At 50.2% G+C, this 19,645-nt stretch overlaps 2 protein-coding genes across 4 annotated transcripts in view; one reads left to right on the plus strand and one right to left on the minus strand.

The window, feature by feature from the left end:
- Positions 1-18: 18 nt before the first annotated feature.
- Positions 19-15,896, minus strand: TSNAXIP1 (translin associated factor X interacting protein 1; the record flags this gene model as incomplete). Of its 2 annotated transcripts, none has more annotated exons than XM_081217763.1 (16): positions 19-302; positions 513-619; positions 714-840; positions 1,051-1,160; positions 1,261-1,413; positions 1,567-1,692; positions 1,856-1,986; positions 2,063-2,219; positions 2,291-2,460; positions 2,883-3,018; positions 3,355-3,551; positions 4,126-4,219; positions 5,376-5,502; positions 5,632-5,744; positions 11,140-11,242; positions 15,757-15,896. In XM_081217763.1, the coding sequence occupies 16 exons, from the start codon at positions 15,894-15,896 to the stop codon at positions 62-64; spliced, it is 2,232 nt and encodes a 743-aa protein (XP_081073889.1). In that variant the 3' UTR covers positions 19-61. The 2 variants fall into 2 exon arrangements, with proteins under 2 accessions (XP_081073889.1, XP_081073890.1); XM_081217764.1 differs by lacking the exon at positions 15,757-15,896 and adding an exon at positions 15,308-15,541.
- Positions 15,862-19,645, plus strand: part of RANBP10 (RAN binding protein 10) — a 66,924-nt gene continuing 63,140 nt past the window's right edge. Inside the window, exons 1-2 of one of the 2 annotated variants that reach the window (XM_081217765.1) lie at positions 15,862-16,200; positions 16,985-17,096. In XM_081217765.1, coding sequence (XP_081073891.1) covers positions 15,966-16,200; positions 16,985-17,096 — 347 coding nt within the window. In that variant the 5' untranslated portion in view covers positions 15,862-15,965. The remainder of the gene's footprint in view (positions 16,201-16,984; positions 17,097-19,645) is intronic. The other variant, XM_081217766.1, reaches the window with a different exon arrangement.

The raw sequence follows: 19,645 nt of genomic DNA on the forward strand, positions 1-19,645 counted from the left end.
AACAATTTTATAACAACAGTCAGAGGTTAGCACGGGAGCACTCAGGCTGCCCACAGTGGCCTCAGCTTGCAGGTTCCTGCTCTCGGGGCCCCACACGCCTAACATCACTTATCTGAAGCTGTTCCAATGCAGTCTGGAGCCTTATCACAATGCCTTCTTCCTTTTCCTCGCCCTCTTCTGGCAGTTCTGTCATGGGGAGCTGGAAGGCCTGGCTCAAATAGCTGTTTAGGGTCTGCTTGTCCAGGCTGGGATCAATGTTCATCAAGGCCTCACGTACCTTGGGTAGGGTCACCTCATCGTGGCTGCCCCCACAAAGAAAGAGAGAGATAGACCTTGACCGTCTTCTCTATACCCCAGACCCCAAGATGCCCTCTCCCAGGTTTGAGCAGTATGTAGTGCCCAGCAGCAATCTCGGTGCATAGGGAGACCTGGGGCTTGAGGTGCTACTCTGTGGCCCAGCCTGTAGGACTTGCCTATGACTAAGTGAGCCTGAGGTCCCCAGGGTCACTCACAGTTCCAGGTCCAGCTCCTGCTTTAACTCCTGTAAGTATTCATCCTTTTCATCCATGTACTGTTCCCACAGCTTTTGCACAAAGGGCATGCTCTGGCCCTCCTCATACTGGGAAGGGGCCACAAGGCAGGGTGAGGGTACACGGGCTAGGGTCCAGCAGAGGCTAGGGCAGGACTGGGCAAGTTCTTGGGCCCCAACCCACCTCCATAAATAATACACAGTAGTTGAGCAAGTCTGCATTGCTGCTGCTGGGATGCCAGCCCCCTGCCTCCATCAGCTCCTGAATTCTTTCGTCCTTCTTGAAGGGGAAGGTACTCTTGAGGGCAGTGCTGTAGGGAGACGCGAGGACTGACAGGCCTGGCTGATGCCTGCCTATCCATCTCCCCGCACCCCTCTGCCAGCCCCACTGGTGCTCAAAAGGGCACAATGCACTGAGTCTCTGGCCTTTTCCCACCAGGCTCCCCTTCCCCCTGCACAGCTAGGAGCTTGGCCAGAGGTCATGCTGGGCTGAAGTTCAGGGTGGCCAGCTGGTCTCTCACCTTAACTGCTCCATGGTTAGTAGCCCCTCGTTCTGGCTGTCAGCACTGGTCATCTCCTTCAGCAGCTGTGCTATTGTCTTCTTCTGCTTGATGTACACACTCTCTTGCCTCTAGTGGGGAAGCTTTGACCATCTTGCTGTTTCCTAGAGGGGTGGGGACAGAGCTGGCCTATGCCGGAGACAAAGGGTGGAGGGCCAGGCCCAAGCTTACCTTTCCCATCAAGACTGCATAGAACTGACTCATGACCTCATTGGAGTGGAAGAGCTTGGTATATTCAAAAATGGTGTAAGCCCAGGCCATGGCATCACCAGGCCCAAAGCGACGCTCCAGGAAATTGAAGAAGAAATCTGGGAACTTCTCTTTCTGCAGGGTAGGGGGAAGACTGCTTGGTCAGCCTGCCCCACGTCGGTTGGCTCTCCTCCCTGTTCCCTAGCACCTTGAGGGACACCCCCACCCCCCCATGCACCAGAGGACTCAGGCAGCCACACCAGGCCAAAATGGCTAGAGAGATCTGACCTGCTCCTCAGTGGTACGTTCCTTCCAGCCATCCTTGAGGAGGTTTACCACATCCTTCTTGGTTGGCTTCTTGTTCTCCACAATGCCATCAAACCGAAGGAAAGGGGGGATGGATTCCCCGTAACCCTGTATGGAACCATGTCAGCTTATCTCTGGGCCCCTCTGTAGCCCCACCAGCAAGCAGGGCAGAGCCCCAGATAGTTCCCCCAGAACATCAAGTCTTCTCAGCAGCAAGGCCCGGCCATTCTGACTCTGGCCCCAAGCCTCCTGAGCCCAGGGACTCCCCTACCAGACCAGGGAAGAAGTCTTTCTCCCGGAGCAGCCCCTCGCCAATCTCCTCCAGGAGCACATCCACCAGCTGGTCGCTGTTCTTGCCCTCGGCCAGCATTTGCCAGCGATCTCGTCCTCCAGCCACCACATCTGTAGATGGGGAGAGGGAGCTGGAGTCCAGACCACGCACTTGAACAGTCCCTAGGGCTCCCATGGCCAGCATTACCTTCACACTTGGACCAGTCTGGCCGTGGTGTGGCTGTGCGCTGGATCTGCAGCTCGGAGCAGAACTGGTCCCGCTCCTTCAGCGTGGTCGTGTGCAACTGCAGCAGCGTCTCGTGCTCCTTGTGGACCTCTTCATAGTCGTCTCTCAGGCTGTCCAGCTGTGGGCAGGGTAATTGATCCTTGCTACTCACCTGCATGGCCCTTCCCTACCCTGCCTGCCCACCAGCACCTGCTCCTGCAGGTCCTTGAGGGTCTTCTCCTGCATTTCAAAGTCCCTTCTGGGTACCACGTCTCCAAAGCTGGCTTTCATGGTGTTGAGTTCCATCTGCGTGCGGGTCAGGTCTTGCCGGGCCATCTTCAGAGCCATTGTTAACTTCACGGGGTCCTCCCCCCAGACACCTGCCAGGGGGCCCGCCAGCTCATGTCACCCTGCCTCTGGGGCCTGTAGCCCAGGGCAGGGTTGAGTGTCCCTTGGGGCATGTCCCAGGTCTTCCTGCTCTCCCAGCTTGGGAGCCCCTGTCTTTCCACAGTGCTACCAGCATAGGGCTTTGAGCTTAAATAGAGAAGCCCAAGATGTGGAGTACCAGGCCTGTCCTGCCCTTAGGGAGTCTAGGCTGCCTCAGCTGCCAGTGATTGTTTCCTTCATAAACAACAAGTCTATGATTCTCAGGCCAGCTCAGAAGATCCACAGACCAGGTGGCAGCAGGAACATCTCCCATCGTGAATGAGCAGATAGTAGGAGAGTTGAATGAATAGGAGTGGTGAGAGCCAGACTCCTCTCCAGCGCCTCTTCAGGGGAGAGAAACCCACCTTGGGCTCACCTGGGGACTGGGCTAGTGTCATGTCTTCCCGCTGGTACCGTAGCTCATTCAGGTCTGCAATAAGGATCTTATGGGCATCTCGCTCGCTGAGGTAGCGCAGATACTCCTCAGCCAAGTTCTTCCTCAGTTTGGTCACCTGTTGGGAAGAGAACAAGAAAGGGAGGAGGAGGAGGAGACTGGTCATTCCTGAGAATCCAGCAAAGTGCCGAAGCTTCCTCCTGTGGAGAAAATCTGGCAGCCAAGGAGCGGGACTCTGCTGGCATTTGGGGCCATACCAAGCCAGTGCTGAGCTGAGGAGGAGGGCAGCATGTGGAGAGAGGGCTATGGGGGGAGGTGGTGGCTCTGTATGTCATCCCAGGCAGAAGGGTGGAGAGAGCTAGGGGGTCACCCCAGGGCTGAAGGCCTCAAGGTCACCCCTGGGGTGGGGGTGGGAGGGATTCAGGGAGTTGGTCACCACATTACTCCCTTTCACCTCACTCTGCAATGAGATCTTCTCCTCATTCTTCTTATCAATGAGTTTTAGCAAATTCATCTTCTCTTTCTTCAGCGTGGAGATTTCATCTCTCTCCTTGGCCCTCATGGCCAGGATCCTCTCGTTGCAGTCCTCGTTCACAGTGACAAGCTTCGCCTTCAGGGACTCCAGAGCCCAAATCTTCTCCCTCTGGTTGGCTAAGCAGGGACAGGTAGGAGAGTCCCTTTGGGGCCATGGAGGACAAACAACCAGGAGACACTGATCCTGAGGTCACAGTGAGTGGCTATGTCCCTTGCAAACTCGAGGAGTCTATACATGCCTGTTCAAAGCATAGCTCCTGCTTAAGTCCTTCTTGCACTTACTTTTAAACCAGGGGCAGAGTCCCGATGAGGACCAGGGTCTCACCTATGCCCTTTCCCCATACGGCCTTTAGTCCTGAAGCTGCACCATGCCCAGCACCTCCTGAGCCTGGTGAGGGAAGCCCCCTCACTTCCCAGGGGTACACCCTCCCTTCTGGGCTTCACTCTCAATAGAAAAGATGCTCTATTTCCTACAGATACTGCCCCACCATGCTTCCCAAGAATGGGAGGTAGTCAGTTGCCCTGGGGTGCCCTATCACATGACAGTGTAAACAAAAAGGCTAAGGGGGGCTTGGTGACCTCAAAGCCCAGTTTGTTGCTGCCCCAGCCCTGCTGCAGAACCCAGAAGGTCAGGGTAGGATTCTCTCTGCCTCTTCCAGGCTGGACCCAGGCAGGGAGGCTGCAGTCTTACCCAGCATCACCTCATATGCACTCTTGATGGAGGATAGCAATGGCTTGTATGTTTTGAAGTCCTCTATGAAAAATTCAGAGATCTCTCTGTAAGGCTGGCAAGAAAAGGGAAACTGTCACCTCCGGGCCTATAGCTGCCACCCTCAGTGGGACCTAAGTTTTTCTTTGCTTGGCTTAGAAGTGTTCTAGCATGAAGCTGCCAGGCGACTCACGTTCAAATAAATGCCACAGGCACCGCCGGGGTCTCTCACAGTCAGGGAGCTGAGGGGCAGCTCCATCCCTCTCAGCTGCTCTCTGGAGACCTCTCCTGCTGCTGTCTCTGAGACCTGGCAGACGACCTGGGTCAGGACCTCCCCCTCTCTACCTGAGCCCCCTCTGGCTCTCCAGGCAGCCAGCCTCCTCCATGCACTGTGCTTCAGCTGGCCTCTTACCAGCACCCCTCCCCATCTTACAGTCCTGCGGGGGCAGGAGAAGGTCTAAGGCTCTAGCTTCCAAGTAGAGGTGTGGTTTCCTGTCCCACTTGGACACACAGGAAGTTTTTGGAGGCAACACTGTATACTGGAATGAGCACAGGCTCCCGAACCAGCCCTGAGTTTGAATCCTAGCTCCACTACTACATAGCTGGATGCCTTCTCTGAGCTTCTGCTTCTTTGTTGGCGAGGTTCCTTTAGCTTGTGAGACCATATCTAAGGCCCCACCCAGAGCCTGGCACACAGACAGTGCTCAGCAAATGCTTCTGTCAGTGACTAAGTCAGAAGTGAGGGATTCCCCGTCATCATTGCCATTTGAGCAGGGATTTGGTGATTCCTTCCCTAATATGCATCAGAATCTAGGTTACATCTAGATTTCTCTCTGTATCTGGCTAAGTTCCTCAAGCTTGGGGCTGTTGTAACTGGGCTGGTAGACATTGTATGACCCCTGCTTGCCCAACTGCCAGGATTTAGGCTCCATTCACTGATACCCAATGACCCAAGGTGGGTGCTGGGGATCACAGAAGGGACTGGAGACAGCATTCAGGCCACCTGACTCAGGTCAAGAAACCCAACCCTCAGGAGAGTTTTGGTTCCATGCCGGTAGACTTGCCTGCTCACTGGCTTTGTTAGAGAACAAGTTTCTCTTACCAGGAAGGGGAACCCAAGAGAGCTGGGAAAGGCTGGTCTCCCCTGAATGTCTGAAGTGCCTAGTCCTGGTGAGTAAGGTTTCTTCCCAGCCCTGCCCCTGCCCTCCCCCCAGTTCTTCTGTGGCTCTGACCTGCAGCCTTAGCTCCTGGGCAGAATCTGTGCCCAGGTCCAGCAGGAGGAGCTCCTTGCGTAGGTAGTTCTCTAGTCGCTCTAGGTACCTTGGCTTGGTAGTGCGCAGGGACTGCTGCTGCCAGCTACTGCAGGGAGTGGTGGACTGAGATGTGATGGACACCCCACCAGGCCCTTGTGCCCTGGGTCTGGGGCAGCAACACCCCTGCACTGTTTCTGGGCCCAGTCCGTCCACCATCAAGCTAACCCTGGCTTACCCTACTCGCTTCTGGTAGTCATCTGAACAGGGCTTTCGATTATGCAGAATGGTCTGGTCACTGATGTATGTGGGCCTTGGGGACAGGTGGCCACTGATGGAGAACGGACAGGACTATAAGAAGGGACAGATGGGGTTACCGTGACAATATTGCTCCCCTTCCTGATGTTCCTCTCCAGGCTCCTCCTCCATTCCTGGGTTCCCCCCCCCAACACCTCTTAATATGGTTCATAATTAAGACTGGGATCCTTAGAGTTAGAGAGGGATTAGATTAAACCCTGGGGCCCTGGTTATGTGACCACAGTCTGAGCCTCAGTCTCTGCATCTGTAAAATGGGAATGGTTGTGCTCCCCACTGCATTGTATTGATGTGAGAATGCAACAAGAAAGAATAGAGGGTGGTTTACACAGACTCAGGCACCTTCTAGTAGCTCAGTAAAGGTGAGTTCTTCTCTTCTGTAGGTTTGTCAGTGAGTATTGAATACCTATGCTATGAAAACAGATATGAGTACTTACTGGGACCATCTCTTGCCCCCACAGCACAGTCCAGCTAAAGAGAGTTGGGGAGGGCAGGCGCAGCCTCAAGCCTGGACTCTCAGGCAGGACTGCAGAGATTCAGCAGGGTGACCTGTGGACCCCGGGAGGAGACTAGGCTCTACCCCCTGGGGGAGGGGGAGGGGAGAGGTGCTAGGGCCCTGAAGCAGTGGGACCTCATTTTGAACCTTGAGCAGGGGTAGGGGGTAGTAGTATTTATGAGCTTGTTTTTTCAACTTTTTATGAAACACTCAAAAAAACATGAGAGAAAAAAATGACTCTATTACCAGTGAAGCCTACTTCTAGGGTTCATCCATTCAGTCATTCATTTTTTCATCAAACATTTCTGGGTCCATAGCACATGCCAGCCCCTGCTGGGTTCTGGGACATGAAAGAAGCTCGGGGTATGATGGAAGTGGGACGACAAAGGAACTGATAAGCAGGTAGTAACTGAAGCTGATGCAGGTCACAGGAGTGTGGGGGCCTTGACTGGAGGGTGCCAGGGGAGGCTGGTCCTCTTAGAGAGGAGGAAGTGATGATGTCAGTGATTTCAGTAAAGCTTGAGTGACTTCATGGGAGGAGCTGAGGTCACTCTGGAAGAGAATGATGTGCCAGGGGAGGTGGGGGAGTGCACAAAGACTGCCTGGGTAGCACTAATACCTCAGGGAAACAGCAGGAGTTTTGAAGGGCTATGAACAGGGGCCAATGCCCAAGGAGGGCAGGCTGGCTGAGGCTGAGGTCTGGGCTGGCCAGTGCAGAGGGGACAGAGATGAAGCAGCAGCTTCATGCCTATGGGCAGTCCTCAAAGCCTTACTTGTGACTATGAAAAAATCAGCAAACTCCTAAGTGTCTAAAAACAGAAGATTCTTATACAGGCATGAAATGTTTACAAAGAGGCTTAACATGCACTATATCTCTAAGGGTTAAGTACAGCCTGAAATTAGAGAATAAGCACAACCAGGTAAGATGAAAAACCAGAAAAGATGGAGAAATAATCCAAAAGGTTATCAGTAATTATTCTCCAGTGATAGGCCCATGGGTGCTTATGTGTCTGTAATCATGTATTTTTCAAAATTTTCTACAATGCACATAAGTTACTTTGAAATTTAAAAGAACATTGAATTATTGAATTCAGTATTAAAGCTTCCTCTGTGGAAGGCCCTGAGCCCAGCTTCCAGGTTCTTCTGAGATGGAGAGAGACTAGGCCTACCACCCATGTCCCACACATCCAGGTCCTAGGAGTCCTTCCAGGCTAATGGTGACTGGCTCCTGGCCCTCTTAATGTGGAAAATGCCACTGTCTCCTTGGGCTCTTCTTTGCATTCTATTAGTTCTACCTATTTTTTCTCAATCTTGCAATCATTCATCCTTTCCCTAAATATTTTGGAAAGTACATAGTAAGCCTTGTTGCTAGGTCCCAGGGAGGACTCCAGCCTCTTGCAAGGGTCTAGGTTGACCTATCTCTGTACTTCCAGAACTGATGGCATCATACTTCACACTCTTCATAGTCTTTTTTTTTTTCCTAATTGAAGGATAGTTGATTTACAATGTTGTGTTAACACTCTTCATAGTCTTAAGTAGCACTCAGCAAATATTGTGGAATAAATATTTAAGGGAACACAATAATTTAGCTGGATGCAAGGCATAATAAAAACGAAAACGCTACTTATTGGGCGTATATGTTCACACATGCTTTCCCTGGGTCAAGAATGCTCCAGCTTGACTATTCAACCTTAGCATCTCAGGGGTTCTCCCTGATACTCTTCCCAATCCCAGCGCCCACACTTTCCCATCATCACACCCCCATCTTCTCTCAGAAACACAGACTATGTCTTGTTTACCACTGTATCCACAGTACCTGGCACACAGTGGGAATCAACAAATATTTGTTGAATAGATAAAAACATAGGGGGGGAAAGATGATGAAACAGAATTGTAAAGAGTTTAAAGCCCTCCTATCAAAATAAGCTACATCAAGCAGAGAAAGGTAAAAGACAAATACTAAGAGTAATACAGTTGATAATGACAGGTGAGTAGATTTATACATACATTAAACAGAAATAAAGAAGGACAATCTTTTAATATATACAAAAAAATAATCGTAGGCCACAGATAAGGTGTTAACACATTTTAAAATGAGAAACTGTATACCTTGCATTTCCTGATATAATACAATGAAATAACTGATAAGGTAAACATACCTCTAAAACACTTAACCATTTACAGAAATTTAAAAATAAATTAATATTTTTCCCGACCCATTTATTACTTAAAGTAAAAATACAACATGTTATAGAAATGTTAAAATTACATGTTCAAAATGTTTGGGATATGATCAGAAAAGCACTCACAAGTTTTTAATTGCTTAAAATCCTTTCACTATCTAAAAATAAATGGTTGGGGCTTCCCTGATGGTGCAGTGGTTAAGAATCCGCCTGCCAATGCAGGGGACATGGGTTCGAGCCCTGGTCCAGGAAGATCCCACATGCCGTGGAGCAACTACTGAGCCTGCGCTCTAGAGCCCGTGAGCCACAATTACTGAAGCCCACACAACTAGAGCCCGTGAGCCACAACTACTGAAGCCCACACACCTAGAGCCCGTGCTCCACAACAAGAGAAGCCACCACGGGCTTCCCTGGTGGCACAGTGGTTGAGAGTGTGCCTGCCGATGCAGGGGACACGGGTTCGTTCCCCGGTCCGGGAGGATCCCACATGCCGCGGAGCGGCTGGGCCCGTGAGCCATGGCCGCTGAGCCTGCGCGTCCGGAGCCTGTGCTCCACAACGGGAGAGGCCACAACAGTGAGAGGCCCGCGTACAGCAAAAAAAAAAAAGAGAGAAGATACAAATGAACTTATTTACAAAACATAAATAGACTCACAGGCACAGAAAACAAACTTATGGTTACCAAAGGGGATAGAGGGGTGGGTGTGGGGGAGATAAATTAGGAGTTTGGGACTAACATATACACACTACTATATATAAAACTGCTAAACAACAAGGACCTACTGTATAGCACAGGGAACTATAGTCAATATCTTGTAATAACCTATAATGGAAAAGAACCTGAAAAAGAATATATATATTATATATGTAAAGCTGAATTACTTTTCTGTACACTTAAAACTAAGACAACATTGTAAATTAACCAGACTTCAGTTAAAAACAAACAAACAAAAAACAAGAACAAAAACAAAGGGAGACTAGCCTTGAAAATTTCCTGAGCAGACAAAACCAGTTTAGTCATAGAAATAAAGCTTAATCTAGCTTATTTTGGGAGACTTAAAAAATAAAAAAGGCCCATCTTCGTGCTCTGTCTGCCGTTTCTGTAAAGAGAAAAAGTCACCCTATTTTGATTGCTGGGCATATGCTGCTTTCTTGTCCTGGTTGTTAACAGCTGGTAAGGCCTCCCTCCGCAAGCCGGTGGTTGGAAGGTGGCGTTCCCGGGAGCTCCGTGCTCTCTGCTTCCCCCTGCAGGTGAAAACGGGGAGGGCGTCCCCGGGGGTCGGCGGTGGCAGGAGGCAACAGCGTCCTCTGGTGGTTTAGAACGGTGTCACTGCCGCCGTGCAGAAGAGAGGGAGTGAAAGAGCCTGGCCCCCAGGTCCACTGAGTAGGTGGCAGCTGAAGGGGACGGGGAGCAGGCGCGCCAAGTAATCGAATCTTTCGGGACTGTGGCTGCGCTTGGTCTCCGCTTAGAGTCCACACTACCCCTTTCCCTCCCTGATGTCAGGGTCCCCATGTTTGAAGTCCTCAGCCTCACAAAGTGTACAGCTCACGTGTCCCCAGATCCTCCAGACAAGACATACTCGCACAAAGAAACCCACCACAGCCCACAGTTCTCCACTGTGAGCTGGAGTTATAAATTTGCTCAGATGTGTTTTTTCACCTGTAAGATTTGGACAATGGCTGTTTGCTTGTTAAATAGTAATAACAGGGGCTTCCCTGGTGGCGCAGTGGTTGAGAGTCTGCCTGCCGATGCAGGAGACACGGGTTTGTGCCCCGGCCCGGGAGGATCCCACATACCGCGGAGCGGATGGGCCCGTGAGCCATGGCCGCTGAGCCTGCGCGTCCGGAGCCTGTGCTCCGCAAGGGGTGAGGCCACAACAGTGAGAGGCCCGCGTACAGCAAAAAAAAAAAAAAAAAAAAAAAATAGTAATAACAATCGTATGATCATATCAACAAAAGCCCCCAAATCTTAATAACACAGTATTTTTTTTTAATTTGAGGGAAGAATATTCTTCCTTTTTTTTTTTTTTTGCCACGCCACGTGGCATGCAGGAATGTAGGATCTTAGCTCCCAGACCGGGGATGGAAACTGTGCCCCCTGTAGTGGAAGTGTGCAGTCCTCACCACTGGACCTCCAGGGAATTCCCCAGCATTCATTTTTATATAAAAACTTTAAAGAACATGAATGGAGGGAGAACCTGTCGTGAGGCTGGTAAAGAGTCTCTACTTCCAGTGCAGAGCCAACGGCGCAATGGAGAAACATCCTTTACTACTGTCTTCAGTCTTCACAGATATACAGCAATAGTGGTGCACATATGCCAGCGACTCAAGTACCACATCAGGCACTGTGGCCGTAAAGACAAAAAGATATAGTCATAGCTCTGAAGGACCTTGACAGATCTGGTGGGACCATCCCAGCACCCAGCACAATGCCTGGCTCATGGCAGGCTGGATGAAGAAATGAGGCCCACTCCAGAATGCTGCGTTGCAGGGGAAGGTTATCTGTGGGCAGGAGCCGAGTCCCTCTCTGCTCAGGGAGGTCTGGGAAGGCTGTTCCGGTAAGGTGCAGCAAGTGTGCACGTTCCCCCACCCCAGAGCCTGCTGGGCCTGGCCTCTGAGCCACACTCCCCTAACTGGGGAGAAGCCGCTTGGTGGGGCATGGTTCGGGTGGGTGGTGATTTTGGGTTGCAGAGAGGGAGGCAGAAAGGATCTGGGGATCAAAATTTAGGGTTCCAACAGGACACGGCCACTAACCAGCAGCGTCTTCCGTTTCTGAGAAAGCTTGCGTTTCTGGGTATTCTTGGCTTCTGTGAGGAAGGAATCATCTACAATCACTCCTAAAGGTCGCAAGTGTGCTCTGCACAGAGAAGGAGAAGGAAGTGGTGGGTGACAGAGCCTTTAGTGGGGAGTACACTTCCACTCTTCCCAGAGCCACAAGACATGGCTTCCTTTCCCCTCAGAGCCAGGCTCTGGGTCTTCCCAGTGCTGCCTCCAGATTCCCAGAGGTGCTGCCAACAAGCTCCTGGCTCGGGGCCCAAACCACTTTCCCACATTCCCAGAAGCCTTCTCCTCATCACAAGAGTCTCACCAACTCCTGCAGTGGCAGGACACCCTCACCATGAACCCAGAGAACCCTGCAGGCCTATACTTCCCTTCAGTGTTTAGCTGTGGCTGTGATGAGAGTTCCATGAATGTGACAGCCACATTCTGGGGGGTGTGATACCAAAAGCAGGTGCTATAGGACAAGAAGCACAGGGTCTGGGGTCCAAGAGCCAGGGTGGCAGTCTTGAGCCTCTACTTACTGGCTGATAGGGCCCAGAGGCTGACATCTGTGTTTCCAATAGGGACCCCCTTGGGCAAGTCATTTAATTTTTCAGCCCAGTTTCCTCACAAGGAGGTGGAGACAGTTCTTGCATTTTCTATCTCACAATGCTGTTGTAAAGTTTAAATAAGAGTAAAAGAGATATGCAAAAATAACCTGTAGGGACTTCCCCGGTGGCGCAGTGGTTAAGAATCTGCCTGCCAATGCAGGGGACACGGGTTCAAGCCCTGGTACAGGAAGATCCCACATGCCGCAGAGCTACTAAGCCCGTGAGCCACAACTACTGAGCCTGCGCTCTAGAGCCCACGGGCCACAACTACTGAAGCCCGCATGCCTAGAGCCTGTGCTCTGAAACAAGAGAAGCCACCGCACTGAGAAGCCTGCGCACTGCAATGAAGAGTAGACCCCGCTTGCCACAACTAGAAAAAGCCAGCACGCAGCAATGAAGACCCAACACAGCCAAAAAATTAAAAATTAATTAATTAAAAAAATATTTTAAAAAACCCTGTGAACTGCAAGGAGCTGCAGAGATATTAACTGTGACAGCAGGATGTGGGAAAAGTGGATCATAAGGAACCACTTTTAACTCCTAGGCCTCTTGGGGAGAGCCATCATTGCTCAAGCTAGGAAGGTATTTGGGGGTCTAGAGGGAGGGCTGCCTGTGGGCAGTCAGACTTAGGCGGAACAAAAGGAAGAAGTGATCCCAGTAATCCATGGTGGCAGCAGGTGGGAGTGATTTATGCCGCTAGATAGACTTGTGTCTTCATTCCCCTGCTAGCTGGTGGCCTTGGGTATGCTGTTTAACCTCTTGAAGCTCAGTGTCTTTGTCCATATAACTGAGACAAGGATTACCCAAACTCCAGGGAAGTTGAGAGCAGTGACGTGAATCCAGTTGGGAAACCCTGTCCTGCAGGGTTCTTCAGTCCTACTTCATGGAGCAGTGACACCCCAAACTCCAGTTCTCTGTTGTCTCTAAGCTGAACAAGTGTGAGCAAACCATGTCGAATACGCAGCCGGTGTGGAAAAGGAAAGGCTTTTGCTCAGATGTTTATGGGTTTGAGAGGATGCAGCAGATCAACCCATCTGCTCACTGGGTTAAATCATACCTTCCTGTCAAGACCAGTCAATTTTCTAAACTCTGTTCTTGCTCCTGCTGGAACTACCACATGGGGCAAGGTAAGCAAGAAAACTATGGGGAATTCTACAAATCCTGAGAAGTTGCCAGATGGAAAATCTCAGTAGGTAACATGTTAGGTTTTTTTTTTTTTTTTTTTTTTTTCCAGAAAGAACTCAGTGAGAGACAAAGTGATATGTAAGAGGTGGATTTATTTGGAGAGAAACACACTCCACAGACAGAGTGTGAGCCATCTCAAAGGCGAGAGCGGCTGGTAACATGCTAGTTTTGAATGCCAAGGGAGACAGTAGTCAAACACAGATTTGCAAATGTTAATTGTAAAAACACCTGGGGCTTCCCTGGTGGTGCAGTGGTTAGGAATCCACCTGCCAATGCCGGGACACAGGTTCGAGCCCTGGTCCAGGAAGATCCCACATGCCGTGCAGCAGCTAAGCCTGTGCGCCACAACTACTGAGCCTGCGCTCTAGAGCCCGTGAGCCACAACTACTGAGCCCGCATGCTGCAACTACAGAGGCCCACGAGCCACAACTATTGAGCCTGCACGCTGCAACTACTGAAGCCCGCACGCCTAGAGCCTGTGCTCCGCAACAAGAGAAGCCACCGCAGTGAGAAGCCTGTGCACCACAACGAAGAGTAGCCCCCGCTCGCTGCAACTAGAGAAAGCCCGCGTGCAGCAACGAAGACCCAAAGCAGCCAAAAATAAATAACTAAAATAAATAAATTTTAAAACACCTGGTAGAGTCTATACACTTATCCAAAAAGCTTAGGATGCTTCTTTAGTATTATATTAAATATTTTACACCAATTCTCAGAGAGGAATGGGAAATAGATTATATTTCTACTACAAAGGTGGAGAAAACTCAGTTATTTAACTAATGGCAAGCAGTGGGTTTGACGGGGGTAAGTCCTGTTATTGAGTGAAGTCAAGCTACTGAGTTCCATCCACAAATCTACTGTGCCAGGGATGTGAGGCTGAAAGGAGAAAGCCAATGGGGAGGAGAAACCTGCCACAGGAAAATGCACAATTCAAAGGTCCCTTTATTTATTTTTTTGGCTACACTGTGTGGCTTGCGGGATTTTAGCTCCCTGAGCAGGGATTGAACCCAGGCCCTCGGCAGTAAGAGTGCAGTGTCCTAACCACTGGACCACCAGGGAATTCCCTCAAAGTACCTTTTAGAGGGTCCTGCTGACATTCGTGTAGTGCTAAGGTCTGGCCCATGCTTCATCATCCTGGCCCTGCTCTAAGGGGAGCTGGAGGAGGACACCCACACTATTCCTCTAAGGGAAGCAGTGAGCTTGGCCCAATATACTATACACCACTAAACATTGGTGAATGAAGAATATGGGCAGGAATGATGTTTTGTACTGTCACCAAATTCCACATCAGCAATTACATTGTGCTTCCTTCTTAAAATACATGGGGATTCTCTTTCTGAGTCTGTTTCATATCCCTTTCAAACTTGATTGCAGTTTCCTAAATCATTCATGTGTTGGGTAACAACACTCTTTCTCAAGCCTGTTGTCTGCTTTTTGTGATCCATTTCGTGCCTTTTCTAGGCTTTCTCTGTCAAGGCACCATTTAATTTCTTGACTTTTCTAGGCTTTCTCTGTCAAGGCAGCTGACCATGGGGGATTAGAGTTTAGGTGAGATCAGGTTTTTTGCATTAGGAATGAGTAGAAGCAAGAAAGTACACTCATTAAACATTCAGTGAACGCCGATTATGTGCAAGAGCTGTCATGAGAGCTTCATATATGCCGCCTAAATTTTCCCAACAGTTTAAGGTGGGCTGTGTCATTCCCATGTTTGAGAGATGGAAACAGAGGCCCAGAACTTAAGGGCCTTCTCTTAGCTCTCAGAGCTAGAAAGGTATTTAGCCAAAATTTTTGTTTTAATATGTATACTTTGTGGCTTTCCTGGCTAACAGAGCTTGTTATCATATTTGCAGTGTCCAGATGCTGCACCCCTGAATACAGGCAGGAGCTACCTTGAGGCCATGAGATGTTCTTGGGCAAGGTTGTTTATCCTTGTGGCTAAGATCTCAGGTTTGGGTCTCACATGGCTGGGTTCAAATACTAGCTCCATCACTTATAAACATGTTTAAGACACATGATCTCTTCTGGATTCTATTTCTTTATTTGTAAAATAGTGATATTACTACCTCATAGAGTTGTTGTGAGGGTTAAATATGGTGTATAGAGCACTTGGCACATAATACACGCTCAATACGAAAAAGCTGGCTATTACTAATGATAAAGTGCGCCTGCCCTTTTACTAGAATGTAACGACCTTCCTGGGCTGACAAGTCATCTGAGATTCTAACTGTTTCTGCACCACTGATCCTGTGGGGCTGGAGCCCCAAACCAATGGACAGAGGCAGGAGGTGCAGAGGTCCGAATCAGGTACCATTTCTCTTTCTGGAAGTACTCAAGGCCTCCTCTCCGCCCTCAGTCCGGCCAGCGCCTACCTCAACGTGGGCGCGAAGCTGGGGCACTGCGGCTTCGGGGAGTCCATGACCCTAGGGCAGCCGGGCAGCCAGCACTTGTGGCCTGGGAAGCTGTGGTAGTTTACAGCCCGTAGCCATGGCGACCAGGTCCCAGCAGCCCAGCGGAGGGGACGGGGTCAGGATTGTGCCACGCCTCCGAGCCCCGCAGCCGCGGGCTGGGAGGAAGGCCAAGTAGCAAAGGTGGACTCGAACCGGGAATAGGGTCTCCTCAGAGTCAGTCACTATAGCGGATACGATCCTAGCGACCAGAACTGAGGCAGGGAGATAAACAGAGGCCATGGAGGAGGGAGGTGAACTGAGAGGCCGGAGCCGCGTTGCCAGCGGGAATTGTAGTTTTTGGTGTCCCAGTGTCTCAGCCGAGCAGGCTTATGGCCGAGCCGGTTTGTACTACATCTCCCAGAGATCCTTACGAGCCCAAGCTGGTCTGCCCCTGGAGAGCTCTGCATTGTGGGAAATGGAGTCCAAAATGTGGCGAGGCGTAGTGGTGTCGAAGGATAGGTGCCGGACTGGGACTCGGTTTCCCTACGGCCGAGGTTGCCTCGCTGGCCATTGGCTGAAAGAGGCGGATCTGGTCCCGCTTTGCCCCGCCCCCAGTGACACAATAGCAGCTCCCTCCAAGATGGCGGCGGCGACGGCGGACCTGGGAGCTGGGAACCTGCAGGTTGGAGACTCCTCCGGCGGGGGCACTGGCTGCGGGCTGCCGTCCTCAGGGGAGCAGGAACTGAGTCGGCGCCTGCAGCGCCTGTATCCCGCGGTCAACCAGCACGAGACGCCGCTGCCGCGTTCCTGGAGCCCCAAGGACAAGTACAACTACATCGGCCTCTCCCAGGGCAACCTCCGCGTCCACTACAAAGGTATTGGCCTGTTTGGTCGCAGGGGGAGAAGGCCAGAGCGTCTGCGGGGTGGGTGTGCTGCCCAGCCCGTGCTCCATCATGTCCATTCCCCAGCTCGAGTGCTCCGGCTTCGGCCTTAGTTCCTGCGGGGTGTCTAGGGTGGTGGGGCTGACCAGGCCAAGGATTGACTGCCTAGTCTGCTCTGCCCTGAGACATCTGATGTCAGGAGAACCGCAGCAGGTGTCCAAACCCAGTGCTGGACTGGACATTCTTCTCAGGGCCTTCCTGCTTGTTTTGGGGTACCTCCGACTCGAGCTAGGCCCTTCACCACTGCTTAGTTTCATAAGTGTCTGAAGAAAGGGGTGGTCACATCCCCTCCATTAGGCAGAGGCCCATGAGCTTGCTCACCTGCCAGACATCCCAGACAAGGCCTAGGGTTCTGCGCTAAAGTTGTGGGGGCGTCTTCCAGGGCTGCCTCTTCCTCCCCTAGTCTTCCAAGTGGGCTGCCTGTATCTTGGAGAGTCTGGCAGCAGCACTAAGGAATCTCTCACATACGCACCCACATTGCATGTACCCTCCTGTGGTTTGAATGGCAGTGTCTCAGGCAGAGCTGCTATTCTCAGGAGGAGGTGAGCCAAAGGTGGGAGGTTTATGTGTTTGCTCAGTTGTTTTCTAATTATTCCTTGGATTATGCAAGGGAAGTCCTCTGGCCATGGAGGGGTGAAGTTGCCATGGAGCAGAGAAGAATGAGGCTTCCATTTGCATTTCCTTCTGCTGACATTTCTTCCTTGCCCTCTTCTATTAGGTCATGGCAAAAATCACAAAGATGCAGCCTCAGTGCGTGCCACCCACCCCATACCTGCTGCCTGTGGCATTTATTACTTTGAGGTGAAGATTGTCAGCAAAGGAAGAGATGGGTAAGCCCCTCCTGACCACGTTCTTTCCCCCAACACTGAACTGTTACTGTGGTCAGAGTTTGAGGTCTCCTGGTTGACACCTGTGACTGGTATGAGCTGCTGAGCTGCATTGGCCTGGGCTGCAAAGGGTTGAATAGCGGATACGTCTGTTACCTGGCTGTGGGCATGGCCTGGTCTAAGCAGCAGCTTTTGATGACAAATAGGTACATTTTATAGAGGAGGGGCTTCTCTTTAGTGATAGTGTAATGAGATACATCAACAGGTCAGGGAAACAAACAACAAGTTTACATTAACAAATCAGCGTCCAGAATGGAGTTCCCCCACTGTTGTGTGGTGTTTGTGACTTCCCTCCTTTCACACTCTTGCTGTATTCAAGGTTCCTTTTTATGGCATTTAGTCATGGTAGAGGCCCCTGTAGACTTCAAAGGGATAGTAGAGTCTTTGCAGCATTCATCAAAGCTGTGGCAGCCACTGGTCCGTCATCTTAGGGTAAACAGCATGCACATGGTCAGAATCAGATGAGCTTGCTACTCATAAACTTGTTTTTCAGTCCAGGGACTTGAACACCAGTTGGATCAGCTTTAGGAAGGTCCTCGTTAAAGTCAGCATTAGGGAGGCTCCCTATTTTAGGGTGATCTAAGCAGATACAGGAAATCAGAGGGGAGATTTTTCATTTTTCTTCCTTTTCTTCTCCTAGTCTCCCTTTTTTTCTGGCCGTTGTCACAAAGCAGGTGTTTAAGTTGTGAAATAACATAATTTTAGCTGCTTTGGAAAGGTTTTCCTCATCAGACCTTAGGTCTGGTGTGGGTAGTTTGCGAACCCCAGCAACGACCTTCCTTCCAACACTGATGTGTGTTCTTGAGCATTCAGAATACTTCCTCTCTCCTAGGGACTGTTCCCCTTGTGGTACATGCAAAATGCCTGGCCAAGGGGCTCTGCTGGGGGCAAGACTGCTGGAATTGGAGCTTTGCCTGCTTCCTCAGTGAAGTTGTAACATCTGTGCCGGGCAGGGCTCTGTGGTTGTGGGTAGGTCATGGGGCTTTGATCTCCTTGTCTGTACTGTGGGGAGCTAGGCCAGCATCTAAGCTACCTGTAATCCCAGAATTCTATGATTCTGAAGTTCTGATTGTGGCAAGCTATTGCATCTTTTACTTTTATCCCCATATAGAGCATTTACAGGTAGGAAGTTTATATTATTGGAGAGCTTTAAATCTTCTATTTTCCCTTTCCACCGTCTAATAAAAGCACATGTATTTAATGTGCTAGAACTAGTGTGAATGAGAACGGCCTCTTAAAACAAAACAAACACTGCAAAACTAGTTACAGTGTAGACGGAAATGTTGGTGCTGCAGTCTCATATTGCCAAGGAAATGGAGGGGCATCTCCTAAACTTGTAGGGAGGAAAATGGATTATTTTCTCCAGAGTCCTTAATCGTAGATAACAGCGAGCTAATAAAAGACAAGAACAGTTTTTCAGAAGGTCTCTACATTTCAGTTTAAATGTGGAGACCTGGGTTCCTTCACCTGGCTTTTAACATTTCAGTTATAAGTGGATCTTGCTGGAAAAGGCCCTGTATCTCGTTAGATCGCCTTACTATAGGTATTTCCTACAATCCAAAGAAAGTTGAGCATCTTTTCCCAACTTTCCCAGCATTTTTACATGAGGTAAGTATAGCTGTTAAGCTGACCTGGAAATCTCAGTTTTAGAAAGGTCCCAGGTCATGTATGCTTGTGGTGGCCTGCTTCAGTTGACCACTGTCAGAGGAAAGGTGTGTGAATGTCACCTATGGCCTCTTTATGGAATCCCTGAAAGCCTTCTCATGGCTAAGATATAGCCAGATGGGCCAGGTGTGGTTTTCAGGAGGCCAAGGGCAGTTCCAGGGCAGACAATGATCAGCTTGTTTCCTGTTTCCCATCAGTGTTGAAGGTGTTTGGTCCATGACCCAGGTGTTAACCAGTTATGTAGCTTTCCTGTATTATCTACTTCCATCCTCATAGCATCCCTGGAAAGTGGCTGGAGCAGATGATGATGTGCCTGTTTTGTGGGTGAGCCCTGAGCCCCTGGGATGTTTGGTGACCTGCCCTGGCTGTGGGGCTTAGGGTGCAGTGGAGTAGCCTGACTTGTCAGATGCTCACACCTGATTCCATACACGTGTGTCCATGCTGCTGCTGCCTTTCCCTGTTGCATTCCTTCCCTGAGTAGAGTGAGGGAATGTCCAGTTGGATTCTTAGGGGATCACAGTGTTCTTAGGGGACAGAGCTGAAAGGTGCTTAGTGCTGAGTAGGCCCAGAGAAGTGTGGCGTGCTCTGCACTGGGCTTGACTGACTTACCATCCCATTGAATCTGTAAACTTGTTTTTCTGTAGATTTGAGTACAGGCCTCCTTTGTAAAAGGTGTTTATGAACCCAGTTGTCAGTGTCATTGTTTTCCAGAAAGGCCTTTGTTATGACGATGTCTTTTGTAGCAGAACACACTAAGCTTGTCTAATTAGAAAGGTTTCATTTCAAGGGTTATACTGATTCATACCTTCTGTGTGCCAGGTGCATGC

This window comes from Mesoplodon bidens (genome assembly GCF_964165515.1).
Source record: "Mesoplodon bidens genome assembly, chromosome: 18".
In the NCBI taxonomy this organism is placed as follows: Eukaryota; Metazoa; Chordata; class Mammalia; order Artiodactyla; family Ziphiidae; genus Mesoplodon; species Mesoplodon bidens.